The following is an 18,144-nucleotide window of genomic DNA, read 5'->3' on the forward strand; positions in this document are numbered from 1 at the left end:
AACCCCCCCGCTCTGGGCCCATCGTGCTAGGGCCACTTGGGTCTCTCTTGGAGCCAGGCTGGCTAGGTTCTGGGCTGCCAAATCCAGCTCCGGTCTGGGGGACTCTAGGACCCTGATTCCAGGCTCTGAGCAGGTAGACTTAGGCACTAAGCTCCAGGCCAGCACCAGTGTGTAATGAAAAAGCCACTGGGGCTTTCCGACATAGCAACGTTGCCATTTATTTATTTATTTTTATTTATAGTTTATTTTGTTTTATTTATTTTTTTAAATTTTTTTTTCAACGTTTATTTATTTTTGGGACAGAGAGAGACAGAGCATGAACGGGGGAGGGGCAGAGAGAGAGGGAGACACAGAATCGGAAACAGGCTCCAGGCTCTGAGCCATCAGCCCAGAGCCTGACGCGGGGCTCGAACTCACGGACCGCGAGATCGTGACCTGGCTGAAGTCGGATGCTTAACCGACTGCGCCACCCAGGCGCCCCAATTTTTTGTTTTATTTTTTTTAAGTTTATTTGGAGAGAGAGAGAGAGAGCGCGCGTGCGCGCTCACAAGTGGGTGAGGGGCAGAGAGGAGGAGAGACAGAATCCCAAGCAGGCTCCATGCTACCAACGCAGGGCCCGATGTAGGACTCGAACCCACGGACTGTGAGATCACGACCCGAGCCGAGATCAAGAGTCAGACGCTTAACTGACTGCAACACCCATGCGGCCCTATTTATTTGTTTTTAACGAATGCTTATCTTGAGAGAGAGAGAGCACGTGTGTGCGAGTGGGGAAGGGGGAGAGAGAGAGAGAGAGGGAGAGAGAATCCCAAGCCCTGCACAGGGCTCGATCCCACAACCGTGAGACCATGACCTGAACCGAGACCAAGGCCGGCACATAACCGACTGAGCCACCCAGGTGCTCCCCAACATTGCCTTGTATACTCGGAGGCGTGGAGAAGATAAGGCCGTGTGGCTCCCCTGGTTCTCCCAGGTGATCGATCTGCCCGCCGTAGCTCCCAGATGACGGGCTTAGAAAAACAACGCTTAGCTCCTGTCAAGTGAGGCAAGCTGATTCCCAGCCTAGACTCTGGGAAGACTCATTTCTGCTGTTAGGAATCCATTCAATAATACCGTAATCCATCACGTCATCGGTCTGTCAGTACACCTTACAACTTTTTTCTTGAAAACTGGGAGCCGTATAGCGAACAAAAGGAATGGAGGAAAATCGGTGTTTGGTGGGAGGTTTTCTGTGTATCTGGCCAAGCATTAGGCCGTTTGCTGTCTGCTGTAGCTGCACGTGTCAGAGGCTAACCTTCTCTGGTGTCTTTGTTTGTGTCACCCCTGTGGTTTGGGGGTCTCCCTAGAGACTCGTTAAATATTGTCTGAGACACGCAGTTCTTTCTGTTGTATTCCCCCGTTACATAGGAGCCCTGCTGATACGGTGGTGAGGTGTGGGGAAGGGGGAAGTACGCTACAGTCCCATGATTAGGTCTCAGTCTTGACTGAGCCTGTGTCCCTGGGCGGGGACCCTCCCCGTGCTTCTCAGCTTCACTGCTTTTTCTCCTGTAAAAAAAACAGCTGATGGGGGGAGGGGGGGAAGGCTGGAGTTGGTGATTTTCCTTCTTTCTTTCAGGTCATTTGGGCTCTGGTAAAACCTCAGGAAGTTAGGCTCTCGAGGGCAGATGTTGTAAAGAACAAAATATTCTGGGTGTGTATAAAAATGGCTACTTTGCCCTTCCCTTGCTGGAAGTGCTGGGGGATTCTTCTCTGATCTTCCCTGCCGATCCGGTAGGGGCCCAGGAGATCAAAGTCATGACAACGGTGCGAGGTTCCCCCTCTGACCGCCCACCCCCTTGAATTCCTTACTCTCAAGACTTGTCCACACGGAGACCTCCAGCCATTTGTCAGTTACAGTCTAGGTGTTTCTACCCTGGCACTGGTCCCCATGGAGGTCTCTGCTTCTAAGCTTCCACTCGGGTACGTGTAGTTCTCTGTATCTGCCTCTTTGTCACCTCTATTTTAGGAGCAGCTGTTTGTCCTATGACCCCCGTTCTCTGATGAGATATAAAAGTGGCTGTTTTTTGGTTTTCATTTTTTTTTTTCTTGTGTGGACAGGAGAGACAACTTCTAAGCTCCTTACACGCTGGCCTGGAAATTGGAAGCCTCCTTCCATTTAACCAGATTTTTCCAAATTGAAGTTAAGAGATACTCAGTTATCCTCCCTTAGGCCCGTGACTCCCATGGGTGATCTTTTTCATGTTCCCGAGGCTCACCGAAGGTGAGGTGGTGATTAAAACAGCTCCGAGACTGGCCTTGTGTCTCCTAGGAAGTCATTAGCGGAGCCCGAATTTTGCTTCTCTCCATAGTCACAATCAGATGGGAGTTCCACACCCAGGGGGCTAGTACGAGACCTGTTCCAAGTGACGAGGGGGCGGCATCCACGAGAGATGCCCCTGGTCTCGTGCTGTTTTCAGCACTGGCGTCTTCTCCCCTTTTCCGACTCTTGCCCATATGGGAAACCAGGAGGGTCCACAAAAGCAAGAAAGCTCGTTTGCTGAACCACGATGGAGAGGTGAGCACATCCCGGACGAGAAAATGTTTTCAAATGCGTCCTGCCCACACCCAGGGCCCACAGCTACTAATCCAGACTCCATTATTCATCGTGTGCAGCATCTGCCGGTGTTGCTGACATTGAACACAAAAGCAGTGGGGCGCCCCGGGGCTACACACACCTAGCCTTCCGCCCCACGCATATAATTTCAGGGGTACACTAGGCACGAATGTACTGATGCCTTGGTGGTGGAGACCATCGCAAAGTCCCCAGAGCCCCGCTTCTTGGACCACAAATTACTCTCTGACGTCGGGTGCGGTATATGGGGTTCATATTCCTGGAGGCAGCCTTCACAGAACGCTTGGATTCCCCAGACGGCACCAGAACCCCTGGTTTAGGGCAGCGTCTCATGGTAGAGGAGGGAGTCCTAGCCTTTGAGGACTTTCCACTGTCTCTGGAAACCCAAAACGAAACTGGCTTGTTTTCTTATGGCCACAGGAACAGGTATGGGTTTCTTTAGGAACACCAAGGGGCATTTTAGGGACTGGGGCAGCTACCTCTCCACTGTTCCTGTGAGCATCCGACTCTGTTCCTTCCTTTCGCTGGAAGGGCTTGGGAGGCCGCTGATTATCATGCAGTTTAGTAAGCGTGGCTCTTCCGGACTGTGGAACGGAGTTTGGACTCTCCGAGACAGATGGTGGTAATTCCCTTCTGTAGAGATTCTTGTTACACGTACTCACATGGCTGCAGGTAATTTGCTTGTGTTTGTCACAGGGTAATTCACTAAGCAATTAGCTGATGTCTCCCAAGCCCTGCCAGAAGAGACTTGCAGAGTGAGACTACTACTGTACCCTCGTTTCCAGAAAATTCCAGGCTCCCGATCTTGAAGGGAGGTATATTGGTTATCTGTTGCTGTGTAATGAATTGTTCTAATTTCTTAGGGTCTTAAGACAAGTCACATTTATCATCTCTCAGTTTCAGTAGGTCAGGAACCCACTGCCTGGCTGGCTCAGGGTGTCTCACAAGACTGAACCCAACGTTTTGGCCAGGGTCACACAGTCAACTCAAGGCATATCTTGGGTAGGATCGCTCTGGTTCCAAACTTGCTCATGTGGCATTTGGCAAGCCTCGGGTCCTTTCTGGCTGTGGTCCTAGCTATCGATTCCTTGCCACATGGGATTCTCTGTTGGGTAGCTCACAGAATGGCATCTGGCTTCCCTCGGAGCAGTGAGGGAGAAAGAGAAAGCAAACAAGACAGACGTTACTGTTGTTTCATAAGCTAATTTTGGAGGTGACGTTCTATCACTTCTGCTGTATTCTGTTCGCTGGGGTGAGTCACTAGGGCCAGCCCCCACTCCAGGGGAGAGGATTACACAAGGCGTGAATACCAGGAGGCAGGGATCACGGGGAGTCCTCCTGGAGGCTGCCTACCACCAGTTGTTAATTTGTGTGTGCTTCCCGGCGTGAGTCGGAAGTTACACGGCGTTTGTAGTACAACTCTAACCGGGCTCTTATGTGGGAGGGGAATTTAGCCGGATGTTCCTTAGAGGGAGCAGATAGTGTGCAGATGGAGTCACTGGGTTGAAAGAGGGAGTCAGTCGCCTAAGACTGCAGTGGCTCCAGAAGCTTGGGGGAGGGAAAATGGGCAGAAGAATCCACAGGCATCAATGTCTTCTACGTGAGTGTCCAAGCAGGAGCAGGATTTCTGATGGGGTGGGCTGATGCATTCGCTAGGGGCACCGAATGTCAAACACCTTAGTCTCGGGAGCTGTGTCTAAGTCACCAGATCCCCTAGAGGGCAAAGAGGCTGTACAGACACCTGGACCACATAAGTCTTGGACACTGACCATCCCGGTAGCCACCATGATATAACAAAGACCAAGCAATCTTTCTTAGGTCACTTTTGACGTTTATTAGCACTAGAGAGTAAAAGAGTCTCCGATAATGACCGGCGTTGAGAGTCTTTTCATCCTAATACGTGGAGATTTAGGGCTAGATAGAATTCAATTTAGAAAAATTAAGGTATGTGACGTTTCTGTTACCTAGGCATTGGAAAAGCATGTTCTGTTTATATTTATTATGCATTTAATCTTTACAACTCTCTGTTGGCATTGGTCATTCCTTCGATGGAAGAGGAAATCGAAGCACAGACCAGTGAATATATGTTTCGTTGGGCTCGCACAGAAGCAGCAGCTAGGGCTGGAGAACCCTCTTGGATTGTGAGGAATCCATTCACCTGGCTTAAGCAAACCAAAAAAAAAAAGGAGATCTACTGAATATAACTGAGAAGTCAGGGATCAGAGCTGTGGTCAGGCAGCGGGGTCATGGGCATTCTGTTCCCCCTGAACGGCTTGTCTTCATTCTCCAGCATTCTTCATTGTCTGGCTTTATGTGATGCCAGGATATCTGCCAACAAGTTCCAACCTAAAACCTTCCAGATCCAAGTGCCCCTGAGAATGTGGAGGCCCTCACAAAAGATTTTGCCCTCTGCAGGATCTCATTGTCTTCTAGACTCCAGTGGGACCATACAGCCATGTCCCAGTCTCTCACTGGGGGACAGAATGATCCTTTGGGCGAGGCAAGGCCACATACCCATTTTGGACGAGGAGGGTTGTGGAGGGACAACTGTTTCTGTACACAGACCGAGGCTGAGGAGCAGAGGTAATTTCCCCAGAAATCTGTATTATCCGATCAAGACACAATTGATTTTCAGCAGTAGAAATGATAACGCCAAACGTTGCATTTTATTGCCTTATTGGGTCATATCTGATTATGTACATCTATGGGCAAATTCATTTAATCATTCCTGATATACTCCATATAACCCTGGTTTTCACCCATTTAATTGGCTTAACATCTTACCTCGCACAATTAATTAATGGCTGGAATGTGTCTTTCTTTTTAAAAAATTTTTAAAAACGTTTATTTATTTTTGAGAGACAAAGGGTGAGGGGGGAGGGGCAGAGAGAGAGGGAGACACAGAATCCGAAACAGGCTCCAGGTTCTGAGCCGTCAGCACCGAGCCCGACATGGGGCTCGAACCCATGAACCGTGAGATCATGACCTAAGCCGAAGTCCAACGCTCAACCAACTGAGCCACCCAGGAGCCCCGGAATATGTCTTCGACACATTCATTTTATATTTGTGTGAAAGTCATGTTTTTAACTTTTTAAAATTGTATTTTAGGAAGTGAGAGGCAGCTACTTTGTTCCTTTTACTCAGAATTCTCATTTTTCTATAAAACCACCTGGATGATATGTATCGTCGGGAAACGTGTAGCTTTAAATTTGCTTAACATTTCGAACAACTTGCCATCCGGGTTAGTCAGACTTGAACGTGGCTTCTCCAGCCCCTGCCCAAGCTGGCAGATGTCGTGTGGAACAGAGATGAGCCACCCCGAGTTCCGACGAACTTGTAGGTACGTGGGTAAAATGAATGAGTGTTATTATTTTAAGCCACCCAGTTTGGGCTTCATCTGTAACAGCAATAAATGACTGATACAAAGGAAAGTCCTTTAAATAGGTCTATGTCTGAAAATTTTACAGCAAACACGTGTTACGTTACTATTCTTTTTAAATATGCATTTGGGGGAAATGAAAATTAGAAACATAGCAAGCGTTTCTATTTGTGTTTCCCTTACTGACATCTTAAGTGAGATCTCATTTCCGAGTCATCTAGTGGTCAAAAGGCATAGTGAAGGTGAAGACTAGAGACGAGGCTACCATTTCTTCAGAGCCCCTTGGTCATTCCAGTGTTTTTCAAGAGTGACTTGGGAAGACTGACATTCTCCATGACCTTAGAGAAAGCCATGCTTTTGGAAGGCTGGCCCTTGGTATCTCCCGCCTCCCCGAACGAGCTTGAAAATACCTCTGACTCGCTTTGATATGAGACACGTGAGCCACATGAGTCCTCCAACTATATCCTTTCTTTATTCTTCTACATGTGAGTCCATTAAACTAACGTGTCTGTAAGCCAGACTATAGGTCTTTCTGTCCATAATGTATCAACTGGAAGAAAAATGAGAAGTAGACAGCTTTTTAAGAGGGACTTGTATTCTATTCAGCATAATCAATAATCCTTGCCCTCTCCAGCCTGGGAGGAAGGAGGGTAGCAGGGAGAGGGCGAGGGAGAGGGAGAGGCTTCTGGTCAGAAACTTTTGGTTCAAAGAAATATAGCTGGTTGAACTTATGAGATCTACAGTCCAGAGCTATGCACATGACTTTAGGAGTCAGGGGCCACACAGTGCCCTCTTCTTATTCTGAGTTTCAGGGGCAAAACATTGGGGTAGAGAGTAGAGCAATTGACCGAGTCTGTTACTGAAACTCTTCTTGATTTGATACTAACAGGCACAGGAATCGTATTTGAGCCTATAGAGAAACGTGTCCTAGGATAGGTTATTAAATGCCAAATCTGTTAGGAAAAATTTTCTTATGAACAGAATAAACAAATTTTGTATAGTTTCATGTTGGTTCTTTGACATCATTAGAAGTAATTCATGATTGGGGCACCTGGGTGGCTCCGTTGGTTAAGCATCTGACTTCGGCTCAGGTCATGATCTCACGGTTTGTGAGTTCGAGCCCCGTGTCGGGCTCTGTGCTGACCGCTCGGAGCCTGGAGCCTGCTTCAGATCCTGTGTCTTCCTGTCTCTCTACCCTTTCCCTGCTTGCTCTCTGTATCTGTCTCTCAAAAATGAATAAATGTTTAAAAAAATTTTAAAAAAAGTAATTCATGATCATTTTCTAAAACTGAAAAAAAATGAATAGGAAAGAAAAAGAAAGGAGGGAGGAAGAGAAGAAAAGGTGAGAAAAGAAAAAAGAGGAAGAAAAACAGTGTTTCCGGGTGTCCCCACCTGAACGCAAGCAAAAGTAACATTTTGGCAAAAACCTGATGCTTAATGGGACATACTCATGATCACATAGTTGGGGAGGAACAGCATTGGGACCTAAACTCAGAAGCAATGGCCTGAATCTTGCTGATGGTGGTCACTGGTATCACTTCGTGTAACGTATATACATTGGTAGCGCTGTACCTGCTTTTCTCTTTGCCGCTTACTTTGCACGAGTTCCGGTCAGGACTACAATCCTACAGTGAAAGTCAAAGAGAAGCTGCAAAACAGTTCCCAGGTTGAAGGAGACCAAAGAGACATGACAAAATGCCATGTGTGATTCTGAATTTTGCTATAAAGGACGTTTACTGAGACAATAGGCAAAACGTGAATGGCCTCTGCGAATTAAGTGATGGTAACGTTTCAGGGTTAACACCCCTGGTTTGGATAGATGTATTGGGTCATGAAAATGTCCTGGGACACAGGAAACACACCAACTGTTCGGGGCGATAAGGTGTTATGGAGACAACTTCCTCTCGGGTGTTTCAGAAAGAGTAACTTCTTCTATTCTTCTTGCAAGTTGGAGATTGTTTCCAAATAGTGAAAAATGGAGGCAAACTGAGCAAAGATAAGAAATGAAAGCTGGGAACAAGCTAGGGGAGGCATAAGAGATAGACTAAAATAGCTCTGAGAGAAGAGGAGGAAGGATGAAAGAGAATTAGTCTATTTAGCAGAGGGGGTGGGATAGGAAACCAGATGCTGACATAGTTGACAGGAACTAAAAGGTGAGGTTGGCAGGAGATTGGGAGAAGTTGGCACATTAACAGACGAAAGTCTGGGTAAATGGAAACATGAAGAAGCAAAGAGGGTGGGGAAGAGAACTAATAATTATTGAATGCCTTCTCTGGGCACTTATATCCCATTTAACTATTACGAAACCACGTAAGATGGGGGTTTCATCCACATTTAAAAAAATGAGTAAACGAAGGCCCAAAGGAGTGAAGTAACGAGCCCAGAGTAATAAAGCTGGGAAGCAGAACCCAGTTTTTAAGTCCCGGTATATGTGATTCTGAGGACAATGGGATAGTAGAGAAATTGTCTCATCAGGTCAGAGAAGGGAGAGAATTAAATTCCCCGCACCTCCCACCACCCAGGGATTGCGGTGGGCGCAGAGACTGAGTGAGAAAATGATGGTGGGGGGTTGGAGGTTGGGACTGAAACCAGGATTTGAATAATCTGAAGAGATGTGTTACTTGAAGTCACGGGAGGATGGCAGAAAAAAAAGAAAAGAGAAACACTGAGAAATATCATTACTTATAGATGAGAAGAGACAGAGGTCAAGAGGCATTTGTAGAAGGCTTGGGGCATATGATAGGGCAACTTCTAAGATGGTCTCCAATGATCCCACCTCTTAGGATTCATACCTTTGTGTAATGCTCTCCTCTTGAGTGGGGGTGGGATCCAGTAACTTGCTTCTGACCAATAGAATACAGCAAAAGTGACAGGACATCACTTTGGTGATTAGGTTACAAACAGTGGTAACTTCCATCTTGCTGGCAGACCCTTTCTTGTTGCTTTCAATGAAACAAGCTGCCATATTGGAGAGTCCCATGAGTCAAAGAACTCAGGGCATTTCCAGTTAACAGCCACCAAGGGATAAAGCCCTTAGCCCAACAACCTTGGAGAAACTGAAGCCTGCCAACAACCATGTGAATGAAGTTGGAAGAAGATTCTGTCCCAGTTGAACCTTGCCTGCGTCTTGGGCCCACACTGTGATCGCAACCTGCGAGACGTTGGCATGGAGGACCATCTAGGATGTATCTGGATCTCTAACCCACAGAAACGGAATAACGCACGTCGTTTTAGGTCGCTGAACTTTGGCCTACACAGTTGATGTTCATTATTCAAGGATCCCACACTGCAAATTCACCTACTCTCTACGATTTATTTGTAACCTCAAAATCCAGACTCATGGTGCCTTCATGGTCATTTGGGGACATGTGCAGAACAGTGAAAACTTTCAGTTGCCTAATGTGCATGTTCCCAGCTGAGGTCAAACAAGGCAAGGTTCTGCTTCTTATTCTGGTGTCCTACAGTAAACAAGTGTCCTTTTCATGGTCAGTTTAATGCTATGGTTTTTTGCATTTTTGTGATTTTTGTTGGGGATTTCACTGTTTATTTAAAAATTTTTTAAATGTTTTTTAAAATTATTTTTGAGAAAGAGAGAGAGAAAGAGAGAGAGAGAATGCACCCAAGTGGGGGAGGGACAATCTGAAGCAGGCTCCAGGCTCTGAGCTGTCAGCATGGAGCCCGAACCCATGAACCGTGAGATCACGACCCGGACTGAAGTTGGGCGCTTAACCAACTGAGCCGCCCAGGCGTCCTGCGGATTTCACTGTTGAAAATGGTCCCCAAGCAGTGAGCAGAAGAGCTAGTGCTCCTAAACACGAGTTTCTCCTTATGGAGAAAATTTATGTGCAAGATAAGGTTCATCCAGGCGTGAGTTACATTCAGGCTGTTGACAGTGAGTCCAGTGTTAATGAATCAACAATACTTGTTGTTGTTAAAGTGTATTCAAACAGAAACACACATTTAACAGGTTATGTGTTACGTACCGATCAGTTCATGGAAACCACGTGATCAGAGGCTTACAGGAACCTAACCCTGTAACTGACCACCAGCGAGGTCAGCATTTGCTAATTCGGCGTTCTTCTCGGTGACTTTCTAGGACAGGACTACCTCAAATAAGGAGAATCGACCAGAATTTGTTTTGTGGCGATGGTGGCTACAGGGGAAACAGGAAATTCACCAATCTAAGGAGGGAGGCTTTTATAAGGAGGGTATAATCAAGCATCGAGGGTCCAAGCCTCTTCCAGGGGCTAAGTGATTAGTGTCTGCCATCTAAGTTATTCAAATGGTCATGTATCGAAAAGCGGTCATTTTTCCTGGTCAAAGGGAGCTATTTTGCCTGAATGTGAGTGCACCTCTAGAGGAAAATGAGCCTCATAAAGCAATCTCTTTGCTCTGGGGAGCCCACAGCAGTGTGAAGTTCGGTATGTACGACGAAAAAAGCTCCAGCTTAATTAAACCCTTCGTGACTGTCCTGGGTGAACGGAACCCAGGGTGGCTTTTTGCAAGACGCCGCCCACCGATGCTGCCAACACAGAGAAATGGCGCAACGACAGAAGCTGCGGAGGAAACAGCCCTTTGGGAGACGCGGAGTGCCTGGACACAGCTTTTCCAGGATCTATGGCCGAAAGTGGAACAGATCTTTATTTTCATTCAACTTCAACCCATGTTCTTTTTGATTGTGGTTTTTCCAATTGGCTCCCAGTTTCATCCTGGATCCCTACTCCTGCCCCTTCCTGTAACTAATGAGTGTGCTAAACCCTTATATATGCATGGATTTTGTATAATATGGAGCTTTGGTGTCTCCATGTATAGGTTTAGACGTTACATAAATGACCCGAAATTTTATTGAGTTTTTCTTTTCCACTCTACCCTGTAAGTGATGCTCTTATGAATGTGTAGTTTGTTGCCTTTTTTTTTTTTTTTAAGATTTTCTTTTTAAGGGGCACCTGGGTGGTTCAGTCGGTTAAGCGTCCAACTTTGGCACGGGTCATGATCTCGTGGTTCTTGAGTTCGGATCCTGTGTCAGGCTCTGTGCGGACAGTTCAGAGCCTGGAGCCTGTTTCAGATTCTGTCTCTCTGTTTCTTTCTGCCCCTCCCCTGCTCTCTCGCTCACATGCTCTCTCTCTCTCCTTCAAAAATGAATGTTAAAAAACAAAAACAAAGTTATCTTTTTAAGCAATCTCTATACCCAACGCAGGACTTGAACTCACAACCCAGAGATCAAGAGTCACATGCTCTACCGACTAAGCCAGCCAGGCTCCCCTAGTCGGTTACTTCTAACAGCTGTATAATCTGCCACTGGGTGTTTCTACCACATTCTACCCATCTTCTCCCCCAGTGCTGGACTCCTAGCCTGCCCCCAGTTCCCACCACCACAGCAGGGAAAGGGGGGAGAATGCACGGAACAGTTTACGTTGCAGTATCATGAACTTCATTTGACCATAATCACTTCTCAGTCTTCTCCTGTCCTTCTTACCTTCTTTGGGCAGAGGACAATACCCATGAGGACTCAGTCATAGATCATGAGAACATGCAAGGTCTCACTTTCTGTAGAACAGCTTCTCATTTGATTACTCCCACCACTTTCGGAGAGGCACAGATTTGCTTATTAGATTCTCTCTCTCTCTCTCTTTTTTAAGCACAGTGGTTAATTCCCAAGTCTGGTTTTGCCTCAAGGCTGTAAAAGTGGAAGTGGGAGGGGGACCCCAAACTGAAAGGAAAATGCCATTAATGCATTTTGGTGTTAAAGGCAAAAAGGCAAAGGGCAGAGAAAGGAGAAGTTGACAAAAATCAAGTAACTGTCACATTAAAAAAATTTTTTTTAAAAAAATCAAGTAACTGTGAAACATGGAGATGCCTCCAATGGGAGACACTGCTTCCCCAGAGGCTAAACAACACATTTTGAAAGGTTTTGTCATTGAGGCATGGAAGGCAAAAAATGAAAAGGCAATCTATTTGGGTGACCAGAAAGCCAAAATGAGTGCCAAGGGCCGGGCTACTGATAGTCACCGAAGTCTTCTGCACAAGTGAAGCTAGAGAAAGATTCTCGACAAACAGAGAAAAAGAAAGTCCGTAACTTGTGGAATCAATTTTTATTTCTGAATTATACAGAGAGGCTATATATATATATATATATTTTTTTTTTTTATATGGTGTTGTTACATCTTTATATTATTGATCCACGCTATTTAGGGAGAAATCATTTAGTTATTTACCAAAACAAAGTCTAATAGATACTTTATTCTGAGCAATCCAATACATGGTAGAAAAACTTTCAAATATATAAAAGATTAATTTGTGCACATCTAAATGTTTCTAAGGGAGCGAACTACTGAGGCATTGTGATTAGAGGAGTTGCAAACGTAGTACCAAAACCAAATACTTCAAATGAGATTTTAACAACACAAAAGCTTAGAGTAGTGACTTCCTCACACATGTCGGAGTGTATCTTAGAAGGTAACCCCATAAAACATTGTATGGCTTCAATGGGAACCTCAGGATTTTCTTCCACAACCAGGTATTGATTGCCACGAAACAAACTTCCTCACTCCTTGACAGAAACTTCAGTGCAGATTTATGTTCTCTTTCTTAATCAAGGAACGAAGCAAAGAGTAGTGCCACTTTGGGAGAACAATACTTTTGCCCTGGGACCCTTTGGTTCCCCCTAAACTACAAAGTGACAGGAAAAGTGTAAAACAGTTCCCAGAAGTCAGAACCAAAGCAAGAACGCTTAGAATGCAAGGGCTAGATAGCTACTGATGTGAATGTTTACATCTGTCTACCTATCTGCTTAGGGATGATGGTTTGTTTTTTTTTTTTTTTCAGGATTCTTCTAGAATTCTATTTACTTGGATTGAATTTACATAGTGGCTTTTCTCTAGCACGTGCAATGGTCTTAAGATAATAAAATAGCAGTTGCCTATCAGAATGGCTATGCAGCCCATAGATCAGCCCAAACAAAATCAGTGACTGCGGATGATGGTCATAATTTCCAGGGAGGAAGATGACGCCTCAGACAGAACACCACCTGAGTAGTTTTCCGTGAACGGGCCAGACAAGCTCAAGGGAAACGTGACTGGTGAAATTCTTGCTGTGTGTGGTTGGCTCTATCCTTAGGCTTGCACCACTAAACACAACACTGATTTCTTCATTCCTTCCTGTGGCTGGGGCGGGGGGTACCACGTAATTCGTCTTCCAAAACGGGACCACGGCTGAGCAAAAGGGAGCATTGTTAATACCTGTGCCAGAGCCACAGTGGTCAATGGGTGAACCAACCGAATATTAGGTCACCGGTCTTATGTCAACACTAAGCTCTGGGAGAGGCCTAATTTGGGCTTCCAAAAGTGGAGCTGGCCTCAGAGACAGGGCATGTTCTAGGGTTTTTCTATTGGACAGGACAGAGGTTAGGAGGGAGATGACCCAAGAGAACACAGTTGGACAAGACGCTCAGCTGAGAGGGACACCTCAGTGAACTATGGCTCATGGAGGAAAGAGAGCTGACCCGTGTGTATGAGAACATGTCTGGAAGGTGGGTGGGAGAGGTCACGAAGCGAAGGAGGTCAGCAAAATTCGGTCACCTGTACAAAGATGTCTACCTCCAAGTGTTTCAAAGCTCATGAGATCCAGGGCTCAGGGCGCCCCAGACAGCTCTCCTGGATGCGGTTATCACCCTAAGTCTATGGTGGAACCCCGCTCTCCACTCCATTCTTACTGTTGCTAGCTTACTAGCGACTACGGGTGATACCAGAGAATGACAATGGTTCCCAGAGTAAGGGCAGGACCTTGGCAACACCTGTAAATAGCCCAAAGCCTTCTCAGCAGGCTTCACTTTGAGTCACGTAAACATACTGTGAGCCATGCTTTTGTGGCCGGGACTCCCCGTCTTTTCTCAGCAGGCCATTTATTTTACGGACTCCGGAGGCCAACATTTTCTTTTTAAAGAATAAATTAGTTTGCAGGCTTATTTATACATTCTGCCGAAGAAACTCATATCGAAATCCAAATGCGGGGGAGGCGGGAGGGGGGCGGTGAAGAATAGGTGGGCAGGAGCAGGCACGGCCCAGTAAACTTGTTCCACAAACACAGTAAATATTTTAGGCTTTGTAGGCCACATGGTCTGTGAACAACTGTTCAACTCTGCTGCTGTAGTGCAAAAGCAGCCAGAGAGAGTCTGTAAACAAATTTGTGTGGCCATGTTTCAGTAAGACATTTATGGGTACTGAAATGTGAATGATTTTTCAGGTGTCACGAAATATTTAAAACAACAACAACTTTTTTTTTTTCAGCCCAAATGGGAAAGCCATCCTTCACAGGAAGGCCACGTGAAAACAGGCGGCATGCTAAGTCTGGCCACTGCTTTGCCAACCCTCCCGCTGGAGGCCCACGGATGCGAGGCCACGTGTGGCCTTTGAAAGGGCATGCGAAGACTCCACAGAGAAATTTTGCAAATGATAGTACACGGTCATATTCAAGTTAAATGAAATGCGATTAAAGGGAGGTGACTGAAGTGACCAGATTAAAGTGACTTAAAGCAGACTACTTTTTGAGAGAGACATTTAGATAGCTGAGCGTGGCCGGGTAATGAATTTCCAACATTCATTGGAGGAATAACGATTTTTAAAGAGACCACTCACAGACAACATGATACCCAATTTGAGAACCAAAATAAAACTGAGGTGAATGAGAAAGCTGGCTTCCCTTTGAGACCTAAGAGAGGATTCACGTGGACAAGAACCAAGCGGGCACATGGCCGATGACAGCTTTCCACCGGGGTCTGCTTTCCAACTGTGCCCAGCAAGCTTAGGGTTTGAAAAGCAGAGCTACAGGAAGGTAACTTGCTTAGGGAGAGTCGAGCCCCCTGTGTTTTAAACCTGAAATGGTCACCAAGGAGAAATCCCGCTAATCTATGGCCAACAAATCCACTCGCGACGAACAGCGGACCGAGGGTATCTCACTGGTCAACACCAGTCTAAGAGAGGAGATATCACGGCACCAAGGGGTAACCAAATATGGAGACGGAAGGTCCTATTTTCTTGCTAAGGTTCAACCGAAATCTTCGAGGCACGTAATTGGCAAAATAGGAAAAGGACACGCAATTTCATAAAACACGTGAAGAGTAAACAAGTTCCCTTACTGTGTTTCCCCTTAGAAATTTAGAATGGCACCAGGTAGTGCAAAGTGGAAAAAAAAAGTACCATCCGCCCTGTCTCTCCCAGGTGGGTATGTTTCAGCAGAATCACGAAGCAGAACATCCTTTTCTTCCGGCCGGGCGGGACTAGGGCTTTCCTTTCAGCTTCAGGTCAATACTTAGAAAAAAAGGAAGAACACAATGAGAAACACTAGAAATTGAATAGGAAGCATTTGGTGATCGCTGGGAGTGGCGTGTGCTTTGCTTTTTTTTTTTTTTCCTCCAAGGACTTACTGAAAAGAGCTCATGCAAGTTTCTTAAGCTAGAAAAAAAACCCAGTAAAACCCAACCCTCCCTCATGACCAAGGCTTTCTCTAAAATGTGGAATTTTTCTTTATTTTTACGAAACTGTTTCTGGAAGCATTTTACGCCTCTCAAAATGATCTAGGGAGGCAAAAGACGGGTGTGAGGGCTCTTTGCTGAAGTAGATTAAGGAACCCTGTTGCATTTTGGGAAGGAGGGGGCTACCTGTTTCTAGTCAATGACCTTCCCTTGTGGGGCGAATACATGATCTGCCTGAAATCAGTAATCTGATAAATGCCACATACAAGGCAACAGCGAAATAGAAAAACTACCCCTCTCTCCCAAAGGAACCCACAAGAGTTGCGGGAGTCCAAGAATTTGCATGACAGGGGTCAGTCCACCTGAACGCGATGGATTCTTATAACCCAAGACAAGGTTGTTCTTAACGTCTAGTGGGTTCCCAAAACTACCTAGAAAATGATTCCCGAACCTCCCCGCTCCACTGGTTTCTCTCTTCTGCCTCTTAGTGAACCTAGCAAAACTTTCTGACACCCATCTGACCAGAGAGTTCCGGTCTGTATGTTCAAAAGAAGAATTTCAGCCAGGAACAAATGAAAACACTGAAAAAGGCCATTTGGGAGTCATCTGTGGATTTCAATGAGACCTGCCCTCCCGGCCCCACCCTCCGCACACTGCACAGGGACTGTGGTTTGCTTGTGGGATGTGCAGCAGCTGGGGGCGGGTGGGGGATCCTTCGAGCAGCTTTGCAAATAAAGCCATTGGTAACCCGTGTGCCTGCCCATCGAGTTTACAGGAGTAAAGAAAACTTTCCTTTCACATTCGCTCAATTCTGCCACTTATTAGCTTGGGGCTTTGGGCCAGTCACCTGCCTTGCCTAACTTTCCATTTCTGTATCCGTGAAATAGATCAATCCTGTCTCTCTCTCGAGGCTTGCTAAGGATTAAGTCTCAAGTGTTTTCAGTTGTGAGTACCTCAGGATCTTTTTTAAATGAACCCTGATAAAAATCTGAAAAAACGATCAAACAAAACCCCTTACACCAGGATGCCTGTTCTGAAGCACCTCATTTTTCATACTTTTTTAAAGATTTATTTTTATTAATTTTTTTTTTTAATATTTCGAGAGACAGAGAGAGACAGAGGGTGATCCAGGGAGGGGCAGAGACAGAGAGAGGGAGACACAGAATCCGAAGTAGGCTCCAGGCTCTGAGCTGTCAGCACAGAGCCCGACGCGAGGCTCGAACCCACGAACCGTGAGATCATGACCTGAGCCGAAGTCGGACGCTTAACCGACTGAGCCACCCAGGCGCCCCGAAAGCTTTTATTTTTAAGTAATCTCTACACCCAACGTGGGGCTTGAACTCACAACCCCAAGATCAAGAGTTGCACTCTTCACCAACTGAATCAGCCAGGCGCCCCCATACTGACTTTTTGGTAAACTTTCTAGGGCTTCATTTTTCCCTTCAGCTTTTGGTAAACAAAAAGCTGAAACATGGAAACCTATTTATGTGGTTTATTGAAGAAGAGAGAGTCAAAAGTGGATGATTCTTAAATACAGGAAACCCCACTGAAGTTTAATTTTTGAGACAACAGTTATCTTGTGGGGACAGTAAAGTGACCAACAGTGCTACTAATTAAAGTCTCCCCTAGTAAGTACCACCTCCCCTGGATCAGATACACTATTTATTTATGTAAAAATATTTTTAAAGCATATGCAAGTCTTAGGACATGAATGAACAAATAAAGTCCAAATTTGGAAGTGAAGGAGACAAGCATCTGGGGATACTTTTGAAAACAGTATGCTTTTTCGGGGAAAAAAGAAAACAAACAAACAACTTACTTTTAATCAGAACTGAAATACAAAAGGATTATTCCTGACCTTTGGGCAGATGGGCTTGGTTTTCTCTAACCAGCTTTCCCGCGAGAAACCTTCTGATAATTTTACCCTAGGCCATTTCGGCTTCTCACATATGTTAAATGAGTTTCCTTACAAAGTACCTGAGAATATTGTTTAGTGATGAATAAAAACTCTTGTGTTTTATATAGGAAGAGGGGGGCGGGGGGGGGCATAACTTTCCTTTCTTTCTCTAAGGAAAAGGAGAGGGGCACATTTCATTTCATTTCATTCTTGGCTTGCCTGAGCTCCTTGAAAAACAGCCTTTGCTCCTTCTTCAGGTTCTCCATTCGATACTAGCTACGGAAGGTGTAAAATGCTTCCAGGCAGGAGCCAGAAAAAAGGTAAATAAAGCCCCTTATTCTGATACTAACGAAAGCCAGAACGCCAGGGCTAGAAGTTAGCCTAAGAACTCCTTGGCCACTCTGGGCCCTCGGCTTGGATCTCATCCTTTGCGCTGAGATCACGTGCCTGGGAAAGGCCGGGCTGAAGAAGACGGAAGCGTGGAGAAGAATATGTTCTAAGGGAAGGAACGTCAACCTTGGTAGCAGCCTCCCTCCCCCACGCCCAGCCCTGGAATGAACGCAAACAAGGAGCAGTGCCCTCTTGTTTGCCCTCTCCCCAACCCGATCAGCCCCTCCGTACAAACAAGGAGCCCAACAGGACAGGCAAAGGAGTGGGTAAGCCCGCAGATGTGGCAGCCATAGGCCAGTGAGTGACAGTCACGCCCCGCTGCTCGTTAACTGCAGGCCCGGGACTCTGCTGTAGGGGGCGCTGTTTTGCAGAGGGGAAATTTTGCGCAAAGAATGGAA

The 18,144-nt window shown here is 46.0% G+C and overlaps 1 protein-coding gene across 6 annotated transcripts in view; it reads right to left on the minus strand.

Annotated features, from left to right (window-relative positions):
• Positions 1 to 12,161: 12,161 nt before the first annotated feature.
• PRUNE2 (prune homolog 2 with BCH domain) overlaps positions 12,162 to 18,144 on the minus strand; it is a 211,821-nt gene continuing 205,838 nt past the window's right edge. For all 6 annotated transcript variants that reach the window (XM_032595688.1, XM_032595690.1, XM_032595689.1 and 3 more), the window contains one exon: positions 12,162 to 15,295. In XM_032595688.1, the coding sequence (XP_032451579.1) occupies positions 15,265 to 15,295 (31 nt within the window). In that variant the 3' untranslated portion in view covers positions 12,162 to 15,264. The remainder of the gene's footprint in view (positions 15,296 to 18,144) is intronic.

Source organism: Lynx canadensis, chromosome D4 (genome assembly GCF_007474595.2).
Source record: "Lynx canadensis isolate LIC74 chromosome D4, mLynCan4.pri.v2, whole genome shotgun sequence".
In the NCBI taxonomy this organism is placed as follows: Eukaryota; Metazoa; Chordata; class Mammalia; order Carnivora; family Felidae; genus Lynx; species Lynx canadensis.